Consider the following 24975-nt stretch of genomic DNA (forward strand, 5'->3'; position numbering starts at 1 on the left):
TGTTTGGGAAGACGATGTGAACTTTAGAGTTTTAAAATTCAAGCATGCTTTTATTTAAAATTAAAACCAACAGGAGAATAGTATAAATTCCAAGAAAGAAAAAAGAATAAAGAAGAAACGAACCCAGTATCTGCAGGAAAAGAAGCCAAAAGTCAGTAAAAAGCAAGACAAATAGGAGGCACAAACTAATATAAAAGCAAAAAAAAAATATTAGTAATCACAGTTAACATCAAAGGTGTAAGCTTAGCATTTAAAAAGCAGATGCAGATTGGTTTAAACCTTCCAGTTGTGTGCTAATTACACACCTAAAATAAAATGACACAGAGAGATCACTAACAAAAGATGGAGAACTGTATACCAGGCAAATTCTAGCCAAGAGAAAGCTAAAAGAGCTATTAAAAAAAAAAAAGAGACTTTTAAAAACTTTAAATTATAGCGAAGCAGTACACAGAGACTTATTGAAGTGGCCACTCCTATCTTTTTAACATGGATTGAAACAATAAGAACACACTCGAGAGAAGAAAATAACCATTATCAACATTTCCTATCCATGTACATAATAGTCTTCAGCAATTATGAATTTTTCATTCTATCGTGGCAACTGATTTATTATATTTGATCTCCGAGTGCCTTGCTTGAATATTTAAAAAGCCCTACTTGAGAGAGAGCATTGGAAAACAGCTATATGCATTCGTAGTCTATTCAGAGAATGAGTTAAACAAAACGAAGGAACAACTTGGCCACGCAATTTTCCCCCAAAGGCCTGGTTGGGTCTCTGCTTAATGAATAAAGAACACTCCGTGTTTATAATCCACTGTAAGTACTTATTTGATTTTGTTTTTAAATAAGGGCAGATAATCTTAGGAAAGTTTTCTTTATATAAGAGGTTGCGATTGCGTTTTATACCCCCATGAAAGATGACTCTCCTCCTACTTGGAGAACGGAGGGTTACAGCAATGAGGAGATTGACATAGACTAGTGGAGGAACTTAGGTGGTCAATGAAATTTGAGGCAGGACAGCCTAATAACGATGGTATGGCTTGTAAGATCATACCGAAATCAATAATTGCTAATATTTCAAAATTCTTATGTGAAGTTTTTAGCACAGCGCCTGGCACGTATTAGTCATTCAATAAATGCTACTGCCAGCATTAACATAATTAATTACAGAAACACAGTTTAGATCTTTCTTTTGTAACTGATAATAAAAGCATCTTATTTTAAGTATCTATTCCTATTAATTAGCACGTTTTAATTTACCCTACAGGCAATTTAAAAAATAACCTTATAAGAAAAAAAAAGCCATAAATTTTAAAGAACAAAATACAGAGAGAAAAAGAAAACATTAGTGAAGAGACACTAAAAACCACAAAGAAAACAAATCATCCACCATCCCAGACTTGGAGAGTAACGTCACACTATTTTGGAGTATAACCAAACTGCCTGGATATTCTTCTAAAATTTCTCTCTCTGGATATTTGTCCTGAGAGCTATCTGCTTAGGCTCCTGACAGCTTAGCTCGAATTCATTTATCAAGGAATTGAGAGAAGGCTGTCTATCAAGGAGCAGTCGAACTGTCAAGAATAAGCGAACATTTCCAAAATCTTTTCTCACTCGTAGAATAAAGATGGTAATATCTACATCGACAGAGATGTAGGTGTCACCGTTCTACATGGTGAGGGCTGCCTGCGTCACCTGACGCATTCACATGAAAACCAATAAGCGTTAGAGAGCCCGCCAGACTGAGAACTCTGCGAGAGCCCGGGTTGCATACTGATTTTTGTGCACTTAATTTCTTCCAAGCACTGTGATTCCGAGATGCATTTTCACCTAGTAGACTGACAGTTGTTCAGTAAGCTGATGGAGGGGCATCGTGGTGCTTAAACTGTGGTTGGTTGAGGGACTGTGTTGTCTCTGTTCTGCATTTGTAGGGCTCAGCCCAATTTTGGGTATAAACCATGTGTTTGGTGGCTATTTGTTGACTGCAGGAAGAATTAGTGGTGTTTGTAGTTCTCTGGAGGCCTGGACACTTCCGTCGTCCATCCCAGGCTGTTTCTTTAAGCAACCTTGTGACCTCTGAGATGTGCAGAGAACAACCTTCAAGACCCTGTATGCATGATCTACGCCCAGCCCTAGGTTGCTGGCCTGGACGCACGTCAATGCAGGCCACCCACGTCACATTCCTCCATGGCTCTTTAGTTCTTATTTGTGCGAGATGCTGTCTTTCAAGACCCTGGTTCCTCTTTAGGCTACGATTCTGTGTCCCCATCCTCGCAACATGGTCTCAAAAGCCCACTAAGTCGTGCCCTGTTGGGGCTGTTCATCCCCTGGACCTCCCATCTGGACACTCCAGTCTCTCCATCTTCACACACTGAGATCTGGCCTCCAGGACGACTGTTCCTGACATTCGAGTCCCAGGGACTGAACACATCAGGTTAATCACACTCCCCTTTAGCCACCTTCCTTTAAAAAGCTAGTCCTCCCTTGGGAACCTCTTATTAGCAAAGTGTACATCAGGGGAAATGTGTTTCCCATATTAGCTTATCCAATATAAAAACCTGATGGAGGCCATGGAGGAAACTGTTGCTCTAACGGGGTCAACTGGGCAATGAATCCCCCGAGAAGGAAAGGGAATGCAGGAAAAAGAACAACATTAAAATGTGTCAGTTGTCTACTATGTGTCTAGCAGAGGGCGGCGTGTGTGTGTATGTGTGTGCGTGTGTGCGCATTAACCCTGTGAGTTAACATTATTTGAGTTTTATGGATGGAGGAGGTTGAAGTTCCTAAAATTAACTCGTTCAAGGTGACGCTGTTGTAGGGACAGGGGCAGAATTGGAACCAAGGTCAGCAGAGCCCCCGGTCTTTCCACTCTACTTGCTGGAGTCTGCTTCCTCTAGCCCTAAGCTCCCTATGGCACAGCGGAGAGAGACTGAGTTTGTCCTGGCCCCCACGGCATGTAGAGAGAAGACAGACAGGTGAACACGACAGATCTGGTTTGGGCAACATAATACTAATCATATCAAATTCCAACACCAATAGAAACGAACTCTATATTTACATGCTGCTCTAGATAGCTCTACGGATATGGTGTCCTTTTGACTTTTGCTTTACAATTAGTAAGAGAGGTTGGTTTTATTTTCTCCATTTCACAGTCTTAAGAGAAATCTATTTTACGCCCAAATAGATTCTCAAAAGCTATAAGTTTTGTCCAAAACAACTGTTGATGAGGTTGGGGAGTAAGGGGGACTCCTAAGTAGTTGGCGAAACTAAATGATATCCTTACTTTGGAAAATCCATCTAGTGTAAGTGAAGAGAGGAATAGCCTAAGACCTAGAGCTTTTACTCTTAGGGAACTTATATTTGCACATGGGAAAACATGTACGCATTATGTATATGGGAAGATATCTACAAAATTGTTCATAATATAATGTTCATAAGAAGGAAAAAACTGGAAATTATCTAAGTGATTATATTTACTTATGGATAAATATTGTTCTATTAACGCAATGGAATAGTATCTATCAGTGAAAGCAAGCCAATTACATTTATACACATCATCTCAGCAACTCTGGGGTTTACAAAAGCTGTCACACTGCAGGAGTATTGTGGTGTGATGATTTACCTGTTTCTTTTCTTAGGTAAAGTGTTCTTACCTCGGTTTTGCATGCCGTGGTTGTTCGTCATGAATGAAGAGCTGAAGGAAATGTGAGAATTGGAAGAACGTTAGTATTTCCCATTCTGGGTATAATTCCACTCAGAGGCGTGGTCATCGGTAATGGCCTGAGTCACATTTGTCAAGCACTTTATGTCTTACTGGATGAGCTAGAAGAAGTGTCTGTTTTGCAAGGCAAGAAGAGGCAGGTCTTTCTCTCCCTTCCCAACACAGATGAACATCAGATATGGAACAAACTGACCCGCATAAGTTCTTTCCATGTCATTTGGGTGAGCATATATCATGATTTTTTACAACTGAAAGTCATGAATTTAGACACTATAGAAAATGATCTGTGCCTGGTCGGGCCTTCCGTTCCATAGCGGTTACGTACCAGTCGAGAGAGCGAGCCATGGCCAGTGAGCTAGGTGAGAAAACTGTGTAGATTATGGAAAGAAAATCCATAAAGCAAAAGAGATTGTGAAAACTATGATAAAAGACAATAAAAATCCCAATACGCATTTCTAAGCACAATGATGATGTTGCCAAGACTTTTGCCGATGACTCTAGTTAGCGCTTTGCTTAACGTTTGGCTTTATTTGCAGCCGCTCTAATTTTCTGGTTCATCTCGTGTTGTGGTCGCACTGTCGTTGTAAGTTTAAGGTGCTACTACGGTTAAATCTAATTACCTGGCTCCCATTCTGTACCAGGGATTGTGATGTCGACCAGAGCCTCTGGGTTAATGGAATGCGACCTAAGCTTAGTTCTAAGCAAGCCCTTTCTAGCACTGGTGAAGTCAACTGAGCGTATATCTGGCTTTTGTCATCTGCACGGGAGCTGGCTCGTGGCTTGCTTTGCACATCAAAATGCTGGCAGATCGTTCAACCACCATACTGTGATTGTCCCTCGACATACTTCTGTTGACATCCAAGACTCTGGGTGTGTTAAAACCAGGATCTCATTACTAGGAACCAGTATACGGTTTTGATAAACATCTGGATAAAAAAATCCCGAATAGCAAAACTTCTCTGCCTTAAATTGTCAAGATTTTTAGAAAATGTTACGAGAATAGGAAGATCCTCTGAGGATATTCAGCTCTTAAGCACAGAATTTATAAAGATTGAAGCAAAAAAAAAAAAAAACTCACAAAATAAAATAAAAACGGTGATTCTTTTATTTTACAAACACATGTTGAGTACTTACTGGGTACTTGGTATGTTTTGGAGAATATAAAATGAAATATAAGACATGGCCTCTGCCTGAAAGCACTTACTTACAGAGAGAAGACATCCCTGTATCATAATCACAATGTGAGATAAATACTATGACAGGTGTGTGCCCAGCATAAGGTCCTGTGGTAGCAGAAGCTCCCATAACCCAGGACTAATTGCTCTGAATCTTCGGAAAACCTTCCTGGGAAACACCCTAACTGAGCTGACCTCTGAAAGGAGAACTGGACACGGGTGAGGAGCGAGGCGGGGGGAGCAGCAGGACAAAGGCTCAGAGGCCAAAAACATGGCTCGTTCTGCCAGAGACCGGAAAACAGTTTCTTCTGCATGAAAGGTCGGGCATGGAGATAAGTATCATTAGGCAGCTGTTGCAATAGGCCAGGTGAGGTCGGTGGTGGCCGGTGGATGTTGGAAGCTGGGAAAGCGAAGAGATTCGAGGCATGTTTCAGACGGAGAATTTTGGGAGTTGGAAACAGATTGGGTGGGGAGGGTGACGATGGGAACGAGAGCTCGCCATTTCCCGAGGGTAGTGTCATTTGGGGGATGAAAGTAGATGTGAACAGTTCGGTTCCCAACATTGAGTTTGAGACGTTTGTCGCCTCTTTAAGGAAAACGGCTAGTGGGATATATAGGTCTGGGGCTGTGAAGGGTGGCTGGGGACGAGGACGGAGATTTAGGAATTATCAGTGCAGGGTTGACATTCAACACTGGTGGGGTGGGGGGATGCATGGCATTGCCTCGGCTCTTCGTGGTAGACAGTGACCTCAGATGGACCCCAGGAATCCCAACGCCTAGAGGTCGGCTTGGGAAAGCGTCTACAGAGGGGCCTCAGGAGGAGAAGCCCGTTAATAGAAGAAGAAAAAGCAGATTTTTTTCAATAAATTAAGCAAAAGAGGCCAAATCACGTCAAACAACTACTACAGATGTGGGCCTGACTGAAAGCTCATTCTCATATGACGGTTTTATTTTCCTTTTAGAAAAGCACAGCAAGAAAGAGTATTGACTTGGGGCCCGGGGAAGAGTTTTGTGTCTGATTAGGCCTTAAAGAGGAAACGGCCTGATAAGAGATGAGAAGCCACAGTCCTGGCACCCACAGGCCAAGGAGTGACCACCAGGTTCCCGAAGACGTGAAGTAGGACGAGGGAAGGAAGCGGGGGAGGGGAAAGGAGCATGGGCAGAGAGCGCCCTGACCTACAGGGCCTGCCAATGGCGATGGCAATGAGGGCTGCCGTCTACGCGACACTCGAGACAGGCCTGGCTCCGCTCTTGGCTTCGCCCGTAAGACGGGCGACACTGCCCGAGGTCACGTCGGTTGCCAGTGATGACACCGAGCAGTCTAATCCTAGTGACTTTCTCCAGCCACCACTCTGTCCCACCGTAAGTGGGGCACGCTCCCTATAAATCTTTATCGGATAATTAAAGGCAGCATCATTATTTGTTAAAAATCAATGGGCAGATGCCAAAGGGTCGGGATTCCTGGGCTGCCTTTTTAGAATCGAGTCAGTATAGGCCACACGGGCACCGAAGGGCAGAGCTGCACTTGGCTTCGATGGCGAGGGCCTCAGTGTCTCTGGGCCTCGTTTATTCCCTCTGGAGAATGGGTCACAACCACCTCCTGGATTCACTGTGGCTTTCAGCTGGGGTCTGATGGATGGAGAGAAGTGTTCCAGGTAGGGAAGGGGGGACGAGGGGGACTACAGGGCGAGTGTTACAGGCAGAGACGTAGCACACGCCTTAGGTGACAGTGGAGAGTGGGCGAGTTGCATGAACCGAGGCTGGAGCCACGGGTCAGACCAGGGTCACGAGGAACTCACAGTACTGACTTCGGTGGCCCCGGCTTGTGTTTTAAGGCGGTCCCCCCAATACTTTACAGTGACCTTGGCTGATGAACCACCAGCCTGAGCCTTAGTTAGCTTCCTCGACTCTTTCTCGACTCCTCGACCAGGTGAGTATTTCATCAGATAATGGCATTTTTAAGCCCCGGCCACCTACAAAGTGCAATTCGAAAGTAACCATAAGTTTCCTGGGCGGTAGTCAGCCGAGTCGCGTTAGGACAATTTTTCTTCCTGGTTTGGTCGGCGGACCTTCCAGTCCGTCCTGTCTGGTTAGAATCCAGTGTCCGAATCTCTCACGCTGCTCTCTCACTCAGTCACTCACAAAGCAGAGGAAGAAGGATGCTATCGGCTTCGAGAACAGCTGTGATTCCTTATCGAAGGCCAAAGACTTCCCGTTTCTCAGGGACCTTGGCAAGTTGTCATCCCGCAGCACACATGACCCAGCCCTCAAGCTGGGACCCGGGGAGGGGTCCCCAGCTCCTTACCTGGCAATGGCCAACGGGATGCCTGGAGCACTTTGGTTTTGTGACAGGTGAGATGATTCTGGCTTCATCCGATGATGAGGAGCTGTGTAAGGGAGCCACAGGATTTGGTCAGGTTGCAAAAGGAAAATGGAGACCGTTAGAGGCCTATGAAAACTACTACGATTTCATCCGGTCATCTCCGATGGTTAGGGGCGGGCCTTGGTGGTCAGCACACACTCTAACCCACGTATTCAGTAGCAACCCTGGCCTCTGGGAGTGGCTGCTCCTTGAGGCTCTAAAAATTGCTTTGAATATTGAATATTCGATACCATTTTCAAGAATGCCAAATCTGGAACTCATCATTGAACTTCTTGAAATACAGAACATTACGTTGGAAGAAGGTGTTTGGTATGGGAGGGCCCGAAGGGGAAGCGGACAGAGTGGGATTCTGCATTTCCATGAAAAGTTGCATAAAAGCATAAACGAAAAAGTGGAACTTAAGAACTATCTGGGCGATGCGGGGAGTGGGGACGCCCAGTGCTGGCCTGCACCCCTGAATCTCCGCATCCCTCCTGCGATAGGGCAGGAGAGCCCCAGGGGTCTGTGAGGACAGCAGCGCCCCCTGCTTACCGCTGGGCGTGCGTTTTTTCAGTTTTTCCCCTGTGATCCTCAGGTTTTGGAAGTGTCACCAGCCATATGAACTGGAGTTATTTAGTCGTTACGTATGCCATTGCTGTTGCCACTTTTTATTTTACTTTTCATCACGAGTAGATCTTAACCAGCCACCCGGAATTCCCAAGGGCATACGATCCTACTCTGATACGAAATCCCACAAAACACTCTCCCTGATGAGGCTGGAAGCAATAAAGTTCAGGAAGCATAGAGACACCTGCGTGTCTTAATTCTGGTTGTTGCTCTGTGCTCTGTCCAAGATTGGTGACAAAATGGACACCTTTGACTGAAGGATGTGATTATTTGAGATGCGACGAGTCAGTGACTGGTCCACTAATCACACAGCCTATAACAGCATTTCGTGTCATCAACAGCCAGCCGCCCAAGCATCTTGGGAGCCCCTTGGGAGCTGAACAATGTCACATTGTTGCATTGACAATCATCCAAGCCGATGCCACAATGCCTGAACACTTCAGTTAGAGGGTTGAGCTTCCGTGCGACAAAGGGCACGGTTTTCTTTAGGTTTTAAATTTATTTAGAATTGCCAACAGACCCCCAGTCCTCCATCTGGGCCCTTGGGAATCCACAAAGCCAGATTAGGCCTCGCTCAAGTCTAACATCCTCAGTGTGCAGAAGAGTACACACGAGATCTGCAGAGACCACGGCCCGAGCCGCAGTGAGCTGGCGGGGGCCTCTATTACCTTCTCCGACTACGCTGCTTGTGTTAACTCTGAACTTTGGCTCAGGCCCTTCGGCTCTGCTCATAGTTCATGATTTTAAATAAATGGTGAGCGGTATTTCAAAGGTGAGAAGAAGTCATTACCTGCTTAGCATCCTGCCGGCCAGCAAGCGAGCATTGGATCGCATGCTTCCACAGCACTGACACCATCGGTGTGCACGTGTGGGTGCGTGCTCAGATGAGGGTATATGTGTGTGTGCAAAGATAGACCGAGAGCTTCTCTCAAGCAGGGGCCCAGCAAGTCTTCCCAAAGTGGCATGGGGGACAGTGAGCTTCCTTATTGTCAGTAGCCTGGGGCTGAAGAAAGACACTAGCCCAGCCCTAACTTAAATCACCCGCGTTAGACAGCAGGAATCTTAAACAGACTGTGAGGTCCTGAGTCATTGGGTCTCATTGACACACACACACACACACGCACACACACTCTCATACATCCCAGGCGTAACAACCATCAATCCCTTTAACAGAGGGCTGACATTGTAAACAGAACTTAACCTAATGGCATCAGGGTATGAAAACAAATGTAAACAGTTCACCTTTCTCTGTTCCCAGGACCTGTATTAATAAAAAAGAAAAAGAAAAAAAGGTATTGAATGTGGTGATAGGGAACTTTACATTATGTATGTTTTTAGAGCAATTGGTCAGTAGAATTAGGGAAAAATTTCATTAGTATAGAGATTTAAAAAAAAAAACTACAAGTCATACTCCAAAAGACAGAACAAAAATCAAAATTTAATTCTCTCCGCATGGTGTGATAGGCAAGTATACGGTCTGCTGATGGGCCTACAAATTGCTCTGACTCTTCGAAAGCAATCTAACCATAGCTATCAGGAGACTTAGACATGCTCTTATTCTTATGCCAGTGATTCCGTTGATGAGTCTTTTTCTAAGAAAGCAACCTAAAATCCGGGCCACATTCCACATACAAAGATGCTCAGTGTATCGTCAGTTATAGTTTCAAGACACTGGAGACCTTCTACCTGACCACCTGAGAGGAGATCATCACATAAACTTTGGGGCTGTGTTCATATACGTATTGTAATATTCTAAATGTATTGTAAGTATTTATGTAAAGCATGGGATAAGGTTATACTGTAAGTATGCCTCAATGTTACATAAACGGTTCAGGATAAAAACTTGGCTTATGACATATTTACATGCAGGTGTGTGTGTGTGTGTGTGCGCGCGCGCACGTGCGTGTGTATGTAAAGGGATTTGAAGAGATACGACAGAATGTTAATAGAGGTTGTGTTTAAGTGATGAGGCTATTGTTAATTTTCTTTGTTTAAAAAAGCGAGTGTGAAAATATTCACTTTATTCTTTTTAAATGTAGCCATTTATCTTTCCAGACACCCCTTCTCTTCCTTTCCTTAATAGTAAGAGAATTCCTGATCAGTTTTCGTTATGAAAAGCTGTGTGCTTGCTGGACTCGCACCCTGGGGCCCCACACTGCTTTTAAAGAAGCAAAAAGCCTTACAAGAAGTCCAGTATCTGCCGAAGGGTTTACTTAACCGCAGATAATTTTCTAAAGTTCATTTCATGCAGCTGAGAAGGAGCGCAGGTATCATTTAGACGAAAGTTTCTTAACTTAGGGGATGGAAGAGGTCCCCAGGTGACCTAGTGGGGTCCAAGAAGCTTCTGAAATTAAGAGCCGAATGTTTTTTTTCCCCTTTAAAAGTTGTGCTTTTTTTTTTTTTTCCGGGGGTTAGGAAGGGTTATTATGTCTTACATCAAAATTTCAAAAGGGTCTGACGTCCAAGAAAAGTTAAAGCCAGCGGTCTGCAGATGAGGTCCAAACAAAATGGTGTCATTTACTCAGATTCCCACTGGTTTTTTTTTTTTTTTTTTCTGCAGCTGAGTTGACCCTGGAGCCCGACTCCTGTTTGCTTCACAGGCAAGAAAGTTTTAGCAACAAACAGCTTAGCGATGTATCACAGGTGTTATCTGAAGCTCGCCAACGGATAAGCCCTTTTGTTTCAAAGACCTTGGCGTCCCTCAGGGTTCTAGAAAGAGGGCATACATTTCTTCACGAACAGCGAATCAAGGCAAATCTATAGGCGAAGGAAAAAGGGCAATGAATCCATTCTAATGAGTGGTTCGAAAGTCTCCCCACTGAGGCTTCCCCAGGACTTTGAACCTGGCAGTTCAAAGTGCTCTATCGGAAGTGTCTGTGGTTCCCAGGCTTGTCAGAGGAGAGGGATGCTGAGCTGTACCAACGGCTGAGAAGCCGACCGGCTGGGGAGCAGTTGTTTTATTTAACTGATACCCAGTCAACTTTTTGCTGGAGGGCTCTGAATTTAAAATCAAATGAGATTAGAAAAGTGGAGTGAAATCCCTCTAGTTTCTCTACTTTGAACGCTTTTTGTTTTAGACTATAAACATTCGAGTTAAGTGGTAATGGTTTCTTTATTATTTCTCTCTCTCCCGTCTTTCTTTCCTCTCTTCCTCCTCCTTTTTTTTTTTTTCCCTTTGGATATTTTAGCTCCGAGGTATCCCTGTAGTTTGCAAGGCCGAGGGTTATAGGTCGGGGAGAAGGCCTGGACTTTGAGCTTTCAGGGGCTGGCCCCATGTTCTCCCAGCTGTGGGAAACTTGGCAAATCTCTCCACCTCCCCGAGGCTTCTTCGTCTCATTTAATTCTCACAAAACCCTGAGAGAACAATGAGTCTCTACTTTCTTTGCAAACTATAAAGTGCTTTGTGAATTTGAGTTGGGCCGTAATTGGATCCTGGTCCCCAAGGTTCTGGTCACACACATTCAAGCATGGCATTTGTCCTATGAGATGGACTTTTGCGGTGGAGAAGTGGCCTTGGCGCTCAGCCCAGACAAACCATGGGGAGATATCTTGGTGAAAGATGAGGAGGGAGAGTGTGTGTTCCCACCAGGCTTTGTTCTCTAGACGGCGGCTGTTGCTAGCAGATGACAGTCAAAGTCACGAGGAGAGTCCTGCGTGACCCTCTGTCCAAGGCTGGCTTCCTTGTGCCCTCCTGTCTGAGACTCTTTTCAGACCGACCAGTGAGTTCTGGGCCATGGGTTACTTTGAGTGGCAGCCATCTGCTACTTGGGACACATAAATCTGACCCACAGGAAGAAAGGGGTGGAGAATCTCTGGATGAGTGGGTACCACACCCAACTTTCTCCTTCCTGGTGATACCGGAAGTTCATCTCCCACAAAGGGATGAGCCAGTGAAGTCCCGAATGGAACCAGGGCTGGCCTCTTCTTCAGCAGTTCTGTGGTTTTCTCTTTGACACGACTGTCTTATGGATGAGAGGTGATAAATGTCTGGTTTGAGTCACAAGCTAGAAATGTGACTTTTGATTTTCACATTCTCCTAACGCCATTAAAGCAAGAAAAATCCACCTCTGCAGTTTAGATGTGAGAGCATCGGCCAGATCCTAAGACGAGGACCGAATCCCTTAAGTCGGCCGTTGGGCGCAGACATCTCACCAGTCACGGGGCGCCCTCCACCTTAAGGAACTTCCTCTTTGAGGGTTTAAGGAAGTAAACATCTAAGGGGGCTCTAAGACGTGTCCACCTTACCCGGCATTCATGCCATATACTGAGCCTCTACCGCTCACCTCATTTACGTGTTTACTTTGATTTTGGAGTGTGCCCATCTCTATTTAACGGCTGGGAAGACAGAAACCGGGGTGGAGCGGGGAAGGGGAGATGTGCCAAAGTTCACAGAAGTAGGAGGTGGCAGAGCAGGATTCAAACGCAGGTCCGTGTGACTCCGTAGCTTATGTTTCTTCTACGTTGCAGTGGTGTCTTTCTTGTGAAGAACAAACGGCAGGGTGTGATACAGATTTGCACACTTGATTTCTGTGGTGCCACGGGAGAAGACTTTGTGGGGACTAGGCATGCTCTTCTCCTCCTGGTACCAGTTTGGTAGCAAAATGCACACCTAAATATGGTGGCAAGACAGGATCTTGGCTTAAAATCTGGACCTGGTTTTGCTTTAGCTTTCTCACCTTTAAAATAGGGCTGATAATACTTATTGAGCATAGCTATTCCGATAATTGTGATCGAGTATCTGAAGCAAGTGGTATCTTGCCATTGCAGACACTTAAGGCACAAAAACGTCTCTCTTTTCCTAGCACAAAGTTTCTACTTACCTCGCTTAAGTTCTTTAAGCTTATCTGCCTGCAAGAAAAAGAAATACAGTGTTACATAAAATACAGTTCATAATGATCAAAATAAAATCATTCAGAGCCCTTAAAAACCTTTGATTACATTTTTTTTTTTTTTTGCCAAATTCATAGCCTATATAGTCCAGTGTGATATTTATCATCATCCTATAATACTAAAGTCAGGTTATTTTTCTCATAATTTTCTAAGCAAAAGAAGTTAGGAGTCAATATAAAAGGCGGTGATGGAAAGGATGTGTATAAAGTCGCTTCTCATTATAGAATTTAAATAACATCATCCGTTCTCCTGACATTTGGTTTTCTGTGTCAAATTTCTTTAGCACCGTCAGACCTGCTATCATTACCTTGATTTTAAAGCTCTTAGTTTTTTGCTTTGAGGAAGTATAAAGAGTTTCAAGTATGACGTTGTCAGGTAGAGCGATATTTCAGGAAGGCTGCCGATAACGACAGGAGATCTGAGACAGAAAAAACATGAAACCGAATGATGGAAAGAATTCAGCCTGCAATTTGCTGATGTGGACACTGGACAGGTCTTGGAAGAAACTCCAAGCCTTTCATTTATATTGACAAATTAACTAATGTCTCCAACCCTTATTCTCCTCATCTGCAAAATGGCCACAAAGGTGTTCTTAGATTATTGTTAAAATTGTTAGAGATACAAACGAAATGACGGGACTTTTGGGAGCGCTGTTGTTGGAATGTGCTCGAAGTTCGAGGAGGAGGCTCTGAAGGGGGTGGGGGTGGGGGGGTGATGTGCACATTCTCTCCGCCCGGGTCTGGTACGGAAGAAATATGAGGAGATTAAGGATGTTGCAAAACTAGTCTTAGTTGAAGCCTGTTGACCTTGAGCTGTAAAGTTGCACCTGGATCAGGTAAGACTCCCAGAAGCAAGCGTAGCTCAGATGCTATGTGCGGGTCTCAGATCTCTAAGCAGCTGGCACCCACACTGAGGTCCCAGCGTTTAGCCGTGTCATCGGCCCTTCTGAGCCTGCACGTCTGCACCCATCCTCCTAATGGGGCAGGCGGAGACAAAAGAAATATCATTAAATGTAATAAAGGAGAACAAACGCCCACAGCAGTAATTACCTGGGGGGTAAATTGAGGCTAATCTCAGTGTTTTCCATGTTTCAGGGTCTCTGGTGTTTTACGAATACTGACAGATTGGCCATGTGGCTTCGATTTAAAGCGTTTAACCGATTTTAGTCTTACGATTTTAAGTTTCAGGAGTCAAGCTATGTTTGACACCATTTGTAAAGAGTTGGAATTGTCTAAGAGAACTTGAATTTTTCTATATTTGTACATTTCTTAGATTTACAAAAATTAATTGTTAATGTTTTGCCTGTCAGGGTTTAAACCCGCCCTGTCAGCACTTAAAAATCAAGTAAGTGAAATGTAGCAAGGCATTTCAAATGTCTAGGGAGATTTAACTGAGTTTGTAAATAGGTCTTACTGTCTAAGATTCCTTAACCTCCCTGTGATAAGCAAGAGAGACTGTCTTTCTGTTTAGATAAAAATCACTAGATTTATAAATAGAGCAATATGCTTTATAGATGGAAATATGAGGCTTCAGAAAAGCGAGGTTTTGGAACTGATAATTTTAAATATATATATATATATATATATATTTATATGTACACTTGATATATATATGTATTTTTTAAGCGAACCCAAGTAATTGCAAGAAGTCCTTTCTATGCCTAACGACCATATCTGGACATGGAAATGGCCCTTTTGACAAGAGCCTAAGAGCTAGACTCTCCCCTCACCTGGAAAATAAAGGCTTCTGGCTTTAGTAGGGGTGGGTTCTGTTATGTGACCTACACAAAGCCAGGGAATGGCAGAGCTGGCCGCCTCCCCACAGCACCCCACTGCCTCTCGGAGAGCATCCTTCAGTTGGTAAATTTCCCATGTTCTGTCTCTGGAGATGGTCGTGGGATACATAGTTTAAGCTTTCCCTCCTCCTCTTCTGCACATAATAATAGGTACTCAGCGTGTATTTCAGGATAATGCTTTTAACTACAAAAATAGCCCTTCCTGAGCTTTCCTTGGTTTGGGGCTCAGTTTTAAACGAATTGGACCTGAATCCCTGTTCTGTCATCCATGAGCTCTGTCACCCTCGAGAAGTGAAATTTCCTCTCTGAAGCTTAGTTTTCCCACCTGGAAAATGAGTAAATCCAGATGGTGACAAAGAGGGTTGATTAAGGTTCTCACGAAATAACACATGTAAAGTTACTTGGAATAAAATCACACCTGACTTCTGCAGAATGTTTTTTAACAGTCACGCTTTCTTTCAAATTAAACTTTTTTTATTCTGGAGAAGTGTAGGTCTCAGGCAATCTCAAGAAATAATAAATCAGAGAGTTCCCACGTGCCGTTTCCCCAATGGCAGCATCTTGCAAAATTATAGTAATAATGAAGTTCACACTCTAAAATCAATAGATTCCATGCATGAATGAGTATTTGTTTGTCTTCTTCGTAATCCATAGTTCTCTTTTTTTAAAGGACTACGGTTTCTCAATACCTATAAGGAGTCTTTTTTCATTTCCCAAATCATCAGAATTTACATTTTTGCCGCTGAGATTGCTTGAGTCCATGTGGTGCCAGCATCGCCGGCTAACAAGGGAAATGCGTGGTTAGGCAAATGGGCATTTTGTTTGTTAAATTTCAGGCCCTTTATTTAGATGACATTTTGCTGAGGCCACCGAGTTTGCTGAAGCCGAAAGGAGACGTCATGTCTCAGTGACTTCTCTGCACTTCTGTGTCCCCGTCAGTGAACCGGAGGTCGTGACACGGCTGCCGGCACTGTGTTGCTGTGGACTGAATTGATGCACCTCACGGACCACAAAGCACGCCCCGTGTGTACCTGGAGCTCAGCAAATGTCAATGAATCTTACAATTACCCAGGGCCATTCTATCCGGTGCATGTGCCGTGTATTGAAGTTTCGGTGCATACAGAGTTGGACGTTATTCCCTTATTAACGTCTCTCTAATTATGTCCAGGAAAGACTGTGGCCGTTTGTGTGTCCTAAACATCCCCCTAACATTTACATCTCTTCCCTTTGAACAGAAAACTCCCCAGGCTCAAAGTTTTGGTCGGAAACTGTGTCGCAGTTACTTACGGCGATATGTTTCTCTTTTACATCAATATATTCAAGAAAAAAAAAATGAGCTGAGCAAAAAAATTCGGTGCATAGAGATTACAAAAAGCATAATAATGGTCTGTAATGGTTGAGAATGTCTAACTGCCAGTCCCCAAACTTTAAAGCTCTCTTCTAGTTTTAAGTTGTCAACGAGTGACCTAAATGGCAAGTTCCTTATCTGAAGAGCTTCCATCCAGCAATTGTTTTGGAGAAGCCAAGACTTAGCTGTAGAAGGGAGAATGGCAGTTTGTTGGGAGACAAACGGGGCTGAAACCCAGGCCGGCTGAGCAGAGCAGTGGAAGGGCCTGCCACTGCTGGGCTGCCTTCCGCCACCCCACTGATCGCCAGACATAAATCACAGCCTGCCTTGGGGACGATCTGTGTCACACAGGGCCCGCGGGGCAGCTGTTAGGGAGGGAGTGGGCACTATTCTCAGGGTTTGGCAGAAGCAGCTCTGACTTCCCACGTTCCCTCTGTCTTCAGGTAGGTGAACCCGGCAACCGCCTCGTGGGGTTGCGCACCTGCGACGTGAGTCATGAACAAGGGCTGGCTCGCCACCCGTGTGGGGCCTGACTAAAAACGGATTTGAAAGCTCTTTTCCCAAAGCGGAACTCTTTCTTATTCGTGGTGGCATTCCTGGTGTCTTTCTTACGCAGGGCTTCACACGTTTCTGCCTGTCGATAGTCATACACCGGCCCGTAACTTTGACTGACTCACCCAACTGCTCCGAATCCTAGTGACATGATGTGCCCAATGGGTGGGAGAGTGATTTTTATCAGGCACCTACTACGTGCCACCCACTGGGTCGGGCGCTTTTTACCTTCCTAAATCTCGGAGAGTCATACTTTATTGGCTGCTGGGAGGATTCAAGGAGGCGAGGTGAAATTACGGTGAAGAGATCCAGCCCGGTTCTCATCACATCTAAAAATGATTGGACAACTAACTGTAGTAAACTTTAATGGCAGAAGCCCCGGAGAGACGCAATACCAACGCGTGAAGACTCCGGCACTACGAGACGGCTACATGGGGCCCAGGCGTCATGCGGGCTGCAGAGATCGGCCTGCAGATAAAGGGTCACCGTTTCCACATCCGAAGCTTGGGTACAGATGGCCCTTGGGAGCGCAAGTGGCAGGTGTTCCAGAACCTGTCCCCTCTGGGGTCTCAGCCCTGGCTGCCCATCAAGTTGACCAGGGAGCCTTAAAAAATAGTGATACCCAAGTCTCCTCTCTCAGAGCAATTAAAGCAGATACTGGGGACCAGTGCTTAAAATAAAACCCTTTCCTAATTATTTTAACGTAAAGCCTGGACGGGAAACAGTGTATTAACATATACAGCCTTTATTGCCGAGCACATAGGGTTACGGGCACCTGATTGTGTCGGGTACAGCTGGGAGATGTGACTTAAGCGTTTTCCTTTCTTCCCTATGCAGTGACAGATAGTGTCATAGGTGCTTTGGAAAAATCGCATACCTCCTCACCACATTCTGTCACACGGGGATGGTTATTTTCTTTTTACAGATAAGGAGAGTGGGCCTCGGAACTATTGAAGAGCTGACCGAAATTATCCGGGCAGAAACCGCTCCGCTGGGCCCCATGCCCGGCCTGCAGGCCCCCCACGTCCTAAGATAAGCCCTCGCCTCTCCACACGAAACAAGCCGGTCGCCCTCGGTATGTGATTCTTCCTCTTTCCTGTCTCCTGGCTTCTCGGAGTTTCGATCTGTTCTTAGCATCTGAGGCCGTTTGCTCAGTAGTTTCAGGGGTGACACGTTTTACCTTTCCAGTTCTGATGGCGTCACCCCGTGGATTTGATGGCCTATCGTTGTTGATGCCTCCCAGTCTCTCTGTCTTTGAAAACAGAACCCCAAACGGGCACATTTGGTGACCCCTAGTCTGGTTCGGGCTCTTAGGAAGCTGCCGGAGGAAATACACACCTGTCAAATGTCTACCACATGCCAGGCAATACGCAGATTGCAACGAGGTGGTCCCTCCCTGTGGGGTGAAGAGACCGACTTGTATCCACGGGTATTACACGGCGGCGAAGGCACGTATGGGAAAGGGCTCGAGGTACTAAAGATGCAACAAGCGTTGGGCATAAATGTATGCTGGGCGGGCACTGTGCAGGACTTAATTCTCACGTTAGCAGTTGCGGTAGGTGGTAGATGTCATTACCGTCCTTACTTTACCACTGAGAAAAACCCTGGCCTCAGAGAACGTTAGTCATTCGCCCAAAGTCTGAGTTTCTCAGCCTCTTTCACACTGTTGCTGTCTTAGGCCCCTAGCCCTGTTGGGGGGGCCGTCCCGCGCCCTGCAGGATGTTGAGGAGCATCCCAGGCCTCTACCCACTAGAAGCCAATATCTCCACCACCTGAGCTGTCACAACCGGAAGGGCTGAGGACACTGCTAACTCCCCTGGGGGCAAAGTCACCGCCAGTTGCAGACCCCTGCCCCACATGTGCCATGAGAAGGGGACAGAGGGCAGGGGGCTGCAGCCTGAGAGCCCTATGTTTGTGCGGGGTTGTGAAGGGTGAAATGATGAAGAGACGTTCGCCAGAAAATTAGGAGGGGAAATGGCATTTTAGGCTCTCTAACATCCCAGCAATGATTGGGTTTTTCATGGAAGCTCAAAACATGCCGGGTAATTTGAGTTTCTGTATCCACGGAAAACGCTTACTCAGTGATGGCTTGTGCCCCGACCCACCGATCAAGGTTGCAGTAAGTAAGAAAATGTCCTTCACGCTGTGTGGGAACAAGAGGGGACATGCTCATCTCTGTTCCGCCTCCTACAATAAGGTAATTTTGGAAATTCTAACTCTTTGGGGAAAACGATGTGCACGTTCGTGTTTGTCACGTTTTGTGGTTGGAGCCGGCTGCCCAAATCACCATCCGTTTGGGGCAGTGGGCCTCCGTCATCAGCACTTAATACCAGAGGGATGAATTTGTAATATTTGTCAAAAAGGCAATAACGTTTTTGACGAATGGGTTTTCACGCGTGGTTGCATTCCTCCAGCCTGGGCGATGGGAAGCCAGGGACCGATACCGATTCTCGAATCGTCTGAACCACCTTTTGGCTTTTACATGAAAAGTCCAGATTGTGTTCTGTCATTTAACGTTTTCTTTAATAACTAATTCAGGTCTCAAATGAACCATTCTTTCGATAACTCATTGTATTACAAAGAAGCCGTATTTTCCAGAAAGAATCCAACTACGAGTTTCTAAAACTGTTTTCCCTCAAGGTCTAATTGGCTCCCCACCCCATGAGGGAGACTCTTTTGAGGTTACTTGGTGGGTTGTCTCCGTCACCCTCCCAGCCCCCCAATCTCCCTAGTCACCTTGGCAGCAGCAACAGCCAATCTCTCACCTGAGCCCTCTCTGGACTTCGGGGAAGGTGTGCCTCTGCGGGGGGGTCCACCTGCTGCTCTCCGGCTCGGGAGGCAAGGGCTGGTACCTCTTGGGAAGAGTGACAGGTGGCCTGTGGGAAGAGTCACAGCGGGGAACTGAGAAGGTTTGCCGCACAGGTGGCTCCTCAGACCCAGAGTTCCCACAGCCCTGCCCTCAGTGTCCCCAGCTCTGGGCTGGAGACATCAGTTTCTAGCTGTGGATGCTTTGCAAGGATGGCCGACGCCCTCCAGGCGGCTTCGCATATCAGACAGCCAAACCTCTGGGGAGCCCGAGTCTGCATCCCACATCATGCTCTTTGACTTGGTTCTCTTTCCTGATGTAATTTGCTACAGGTTGCCATTTGTTCCTCGGCGTGCTACAACCTGTTTGAGTTGTAGGAGGCCCGGGGACAAACTATGGTAACAGCCTTCGTTTATCTCAGACTGGAGGACCCGAGCTGTTTCAACTCCCCCAGAGAGACAGGAAAAGGTTTGAAAGTCTATGCGTGCCTCACTCACCCACTCATTCACCATTCACTCACTCATTTGTAATGTCTGCCAGGCACTGTTGGAAGACGCAGGAGATGCAGAGAGAAAAAAGGCACAGTGCTGGGCTCAGGTACGTCCCTCTAGCTGGGCAGAGAGAGAAGCGATGCGATCGCCAGTGACGGGGATGGCGGAAGGACTCACGGGCCCGCGGGGACAACTGGGCGGCTGCCTCATCACAGCCCGAGAAGCCAAGTCTGTGGCTCTCACCTGCACGCGCGCGCGCGCGCGTGTGTGTGTGTGCGCGCGCGCGTGCGCGCATGCTGCGTGCGCATTTGCATAAATGTATGCTTATATAAGTCTTTCGAGGGTGTTTCCCAGCGCCAGTCCTGTCTGACAGATTTCTGGGCCGACAGAAGGGAGAAAAATAGAAAAGAAGGGAAAAGCGATGCATCGATCCGGAAAGGATGAGTCAGGTCTATGGGAGAGACGACCGTGAATGCACGAATGGCTAAACGGATGAATGACGGCTTGTTTAATCTCATCCGTCGGCCAACTGAGTGTCGATGTCAAATTTTCGTGCTTCTCTTTTTTTAAAAAAATTCTGGCGCTTTTCAAATTCTGAAGCTAATTAAGGATATAGCGAAGCAGAATACTATTTAAGTGTCTTACCGAGGAGGCGGTAAAGGGGTCTGAAAAAAGAAAGAGAGGCAGACATTAAATTTGTTGTTCTCTGAGCAGAGCTACCGGTTAACGATGTTTTTTGCTTGACAAACAGAAATGACAAATCCCAATCCAACTTCCAGGATCTATTTTTCCCAAGATCTACTTAAGCCTTCGCATCGTCCGTCCACATTCCTACGCTTCCAGAACACGGGGAAGGAGCAAACGCGCATAGAGATTCCTCTTACCTTGCTTCCTTTGGGGGGTTTGTCTCCTAAAACGGAAGAGGGAAACAGCAGTGAGATTGTGGAACATGTCACCAAGCTATTTTGACATATGTTTACATGGAACTCATTCCCATTTGAATCATCTTGATGATAATGCCAACTGACATTTGTTAATATCTAATTAGGCACCCAGCACCAAGCTAAGTTCTTCAGTCACGTGATCTCATCGAATCCTTACTGTTTTGTTCCGGAAATGAAGAAACCGAGGCACGTGGAGGTGGCTTTCAGCCACCCGGGTGTAAACCATAGAATGAGATTTCATCATATGGGCGTGACGCCTCCGATCCCCTCTTCACCATAGACTCTTAATTGGAATTAGCGTTTTAAAAAACATATGTAGTCACGTCGTTAATTCGAGTTCCAGCCCGACATTTTCACTGAACGTTTCCAAGCAAGGGAACATGGAGCATCACAGAATTTTCCAGATAAAACTGCAGACCTTAGACTCTCAATGCTTTATTTCATAGATGACAAAACAGAGGACGAACTAGGCAGGACAATCGCTGGAGACCACCCGAGCCTAGAAAAGCCTGAATGAGGCTCAGAAAAGGTTTTCCTGACTTCTACATAGTGTGATATCCATTTCCACAACTCGATCCAAGTCAAAGACAATGACTGAGCTTCTGCTTTGAGCTAAGCATGGTACCAGGCACTGGGCATAAAAAGACAGATATGATGGGATCCTTCCCCTCCATGGTCACAGTTCTGTTTACCGGCCACGTTCTAGGTTCTGGGACACGGTAGGGAAGGTGAGAGGCACTGGATAGATAAGGAGTGAGAATATTATTACAACTGTGACGAGAATTTTTAAGGAGAGGAGGGATGGTATTAAAGGAAGATGTGGGAGACTTAAGTTTGGGGCGTCAGAGAAGCCTCTTTGAGAAAGCAAGGCTGGTGTATCTGTAAAAGTGGATGTGGCATTAAGAAGTGTTGTTTTATAGGGCTGTGGGGGGAGTCAGCGGGACAACGTATGTCTCCTGTTATAGGAGACTTAAACCTCCACTGAGAACTGGAGGGAAATCCCTGGGTTCCCTCTGGCGATGGCTAAGGACCCTGGGGAGTTGGGGTCTGTTTCCAGCTCATCACTCTCTGTCGCCGAGGAGCCTCCACTTTGATCTACTTCCTGCTGTCCCCAAAGAGCACGGTAAAACCCAACCCAACCTGATCATATATTTACTGGTCCGGGTGATTTTAAGGGCTCTTCTAGGTCTAAAATAACTACTACCTCACTGAAAAAAATTACCATTCTCCATTTTTTTTTTTTTGAAAATGCTTTTTAAACAGCTAGGATGGACTTCTCCGCATGAATTCCAATGCTGATGGCAAACGGGAATCACAGATGTTCCTGGCATTGTCAAATCACAGAATATGACCCAGGATGTACTTCAACAATGGCTGCCGTCTGGCTAATGTTATGTCTCTGGCTCTTTTAATGATATTAACAGAAAGCTTAGCCCGCACAATGCTTTCCTAAGGCAGAAAATCAGAAAGTATAAGATTAACTTCCCCGTATTGCACTGGCTTCCTGTGAAGTTCGGAGCTCCCAGGGAATGACCTGGCTTTCACGGCGAGGACTTTACCTGTGGAGCTAGATGCTAGCTTTCTAAGAGGTCTTTTCCCATAGCTACCACTTTATCTCTTGGGGATCAATTCGATTCACTGGGAAAAAAAATTCAATAAAGAGAGAGTCTGGAAGTCAATAGCCATGTCCCATTGATTGTTTCAGAGATATCTACCTCGTTTGCTTCGGTGACGGTGAGCTTAGAGAGAGACATCCTCTTCCTTATTCTTTGACTTATTATCTAGCACATAGCATGTGCCAGGCATGGATTCGTTTTTAATATGTTTATTGATGCCGTTGTTGGGGAACATCAGACCAAAAAAAGGAAGAAACCTGCTATTCTCACGTAACTTACATTTCAGCAGCAGGAGATAGAAAGCAAATAAACAGAAGTATGTGATGACAGGTGATGAAAAGCGCTACAGAGGAAGACGAAGCCGGGTGAGGGAGATGGTGGGGGCATGGACAGTGAGATGGGGGGCGCGGCTACCGCTGTTTAGATCCCGGAATTCCCCGTTGGTTAGGTGTTGAGAACAGAGGCCAGGGGAACCTGAGGGAGCAGGTCACGTGATGAGTATTCCTGACTGAAGAAGGGTCAGCACGTGCAAAGGCCCCGAGGTCAGACGGTGTAGGTGGGGGCCGCGCCCTGATCACACGTGTCTTGTGGGCTGAGGGAGGAGCTTTGTCTGAACCACTGTGCATCGTTTTTTTTTTTTTTTTTTTTACTCCTACAGCACCTGGTCTCCCATCCAAGTACTAACCAGGCCCGACCCTGCTTAGCTTGCGAGATCAGACGGGATCGGGCGTGTTCGGGGTGGTATGGCCGTAGGCTGTGCATCTTTTTGATACATGGCCCATGTGTCCTGGGTCTTCGTTACAATGTAAAGTTTCCTCTGGCATCGCTTAGCGTTCTTCTCACTTAAAAAAATTGTGTACGATTATTAGCAACAGTAGCAAAAATCCCTGAGGGTTTCAGCTCTCTCAATATGCCAACGAGCAGTGGTTTATGCCATCGCATTTCTCTTAGTCATCACTTAGATAACTGAAGTCTTACAAACCGAGATGCAGAGATAAATGTCAGGCACTCTGCAAGTGAGAAAACTGGATAGAACAGGTGAAGCAACGTGTCATACGCTCGTATGGCTTTGATGACCATTCAGATCAAGTCCAACCAAAAAATTCTTTTTGGGGTACGGCTTGTTTAATAAAGTACGTTTCGAGTTTGAATCTTGATTCTGCTGTTTACCGTGGGTGCCATCATAGGTGCTCAACAAAGATTTACGAAAAAACACACGGATTGAGGAAAGACTGAGTTTTCTCATCTGGAAAGGTGAAGAACAGTTACTCATGCTTCATGGGAATTCATGTGTGGAATGGCTTTTATTGCATACCCCCGTGACTAGTATTATTGTGTAAGGGAACTGGCAATTTGCTCTCCTGATGCAGTACCCAAATATTCTGAAACGCTATGAAAAGTTTCCTGTCTGTCACTCAAGAAGATCCAAGTATTTGTTCTTCCAGGCCTTTCTCTTTTTGAATTTCAATAAGGCAGTTTCACTAGGAGGAGGCTGGCATGCTGCCACCTGGTGGCCATGTGCATCATTAGCACCGTCTGACCAGAGCATCCTAACTTGCTCTTCAGACAAGATAGATTTCACTTCAGTGGCCAAATTTATTGCTTCTTGAGGGGGAGTGTCGCGAGGCGCACACAGCGCGGCTGTAGAATCTGTTGGACCCAGTTTGACCATTGCCTTTATAACTTATTAGGGTGAAATCCAGGGTCTGTGAAGTTATAGCAAAACCTCCTGGAGAAAAAGAAAGTATGGCGAGACCTGTTTCTGGCGTGTTGGAGCAGCTTGTGCCGGTTGAGGAGAGCTGACTGTTAAACATTTTCAGGGGTTTTGCAGCGCAGTTGTTAAACACAGCCATTATTTAAAAATAAATTATATTAACCTACACGTAGGTTATATCAGAAACAAAGGCAGCTCCTGGTCAAAACTCATGACTTCCTAATGATGCCATTACATCTACTATTGTTTTTGCTATCAAAGTTACTGAGCTCTGCTGTGTCTGTGGCGGAAATACGATGAAATAGTATCGCTTCCCAACGCCGTGCTTAACCGTCACGTTGGTAACTTGAAATCTGCCATAGCGGAAGTTTTGACACCACAAAAGGGGGCCAAGGTTACACATCGGGACTTGATTTATTGTTTTGCTGCCTATTTAGACGTAGGAAAGGGGTGCAGAAAATGTTAATAAAGCAAATGAAATTTAGAAGTGTCGTGTCTGTATATTGGGCTGTTCCATTGTGAGAAGAGAAAAATTGAGAAAGTGAGAGTTCCCGTTGCTCCGCGTCCTCACCAGCATGTGGTGGTGTCAGTGTTCTGATCTGGGCCCTTCCGGTAGGTGTGCAGTGGCATCTTATCATTTTAATTCGCATTTTTCCAGCGACATGTGATGTGGAGCCTCTTTTCCATGTGCTTATTTGCCAACCATTGATCTCTGGTGAGGTGTCTGTTAAGGTCTTCGACCCATTCAAGTTGTATGTTTTCTTCTTGATGACTTTTAAGAGTTCTTCATATATTTTGGATAAGAGTCCTCTATCAGATGTGTTCTTTGGAAATATTTTCTCCCAGTCTACGGTTTGTCTTCTGATTCTCTTAACATCGTCTTCCATGGAGCAGTTTTTATTTTAATGAAGTCCCGCTTACGAAATTCTTTCTT

General features: G+C 45.5%; 1 protein-coding gene and 1 pseudogene across 1 annotated transcript in view; both read right to left on the reverse strand.

The window, feature by feature from the left end:
- CLNK (cytokine dependent hematopoietic cell linker) overlaps positions 1 to 24975 on the reverse strand; it is a 106403-nt gene that overhangs the window by 13384 nt on the left and 68044 nt on the right. The window contains exons 9-16 of the mRNA XM_023536621.1: positions 20652 to 20677; positions 20413 to 20432; positions 19680 to 19682; positions 19236 to 19346; positions 12706 to 12733; positions 9128 to 9146; positions 7202 to 7283; positions 3654 to 3694 (exon numbers count right to left, since the gene is read on the reverse strand). Coding sequence (XP_023392389.1) covers positions 3654 to 3694; positions 7202 to 7283; positions 9128 to 9146; positions 12706 to 12733; positions 19236 to 19346; positions 19680 to 19682; positions 20413 to 20432; positions 20652 to 20677 — 330 coding nt within the window. The remainder of the gene's footprint in view (positions 1 to 3653; positions 3695 to 7201; positions 7284 to 9127; positions 9147 to 12705; positions 12734 to 19235; positions 19347 to 19679; positions 19683 to 20412; positions 20433 to 20651; positions 20678 to 24975) is intronic.
- Positions 22977 to 23082, reverse strand: LOC111745736 (annotated as a pseudogene).

Source organism: Pteropus vampyrus, unplaced genomic scaffold (assembly GCF_000151845.1).
Source record: "Pteropus vampyrus isolate Shadow unplaced genomic scaffold, Pvam_2.0 Scaffold163, whole genome shotgun sequence".
Lineage (NCBI taxonomy): Eukaryota > Metazoa > Chordata > Mammalia > Chiroptera > Pteropodidae > Pteropus > Pteropus vampyrus.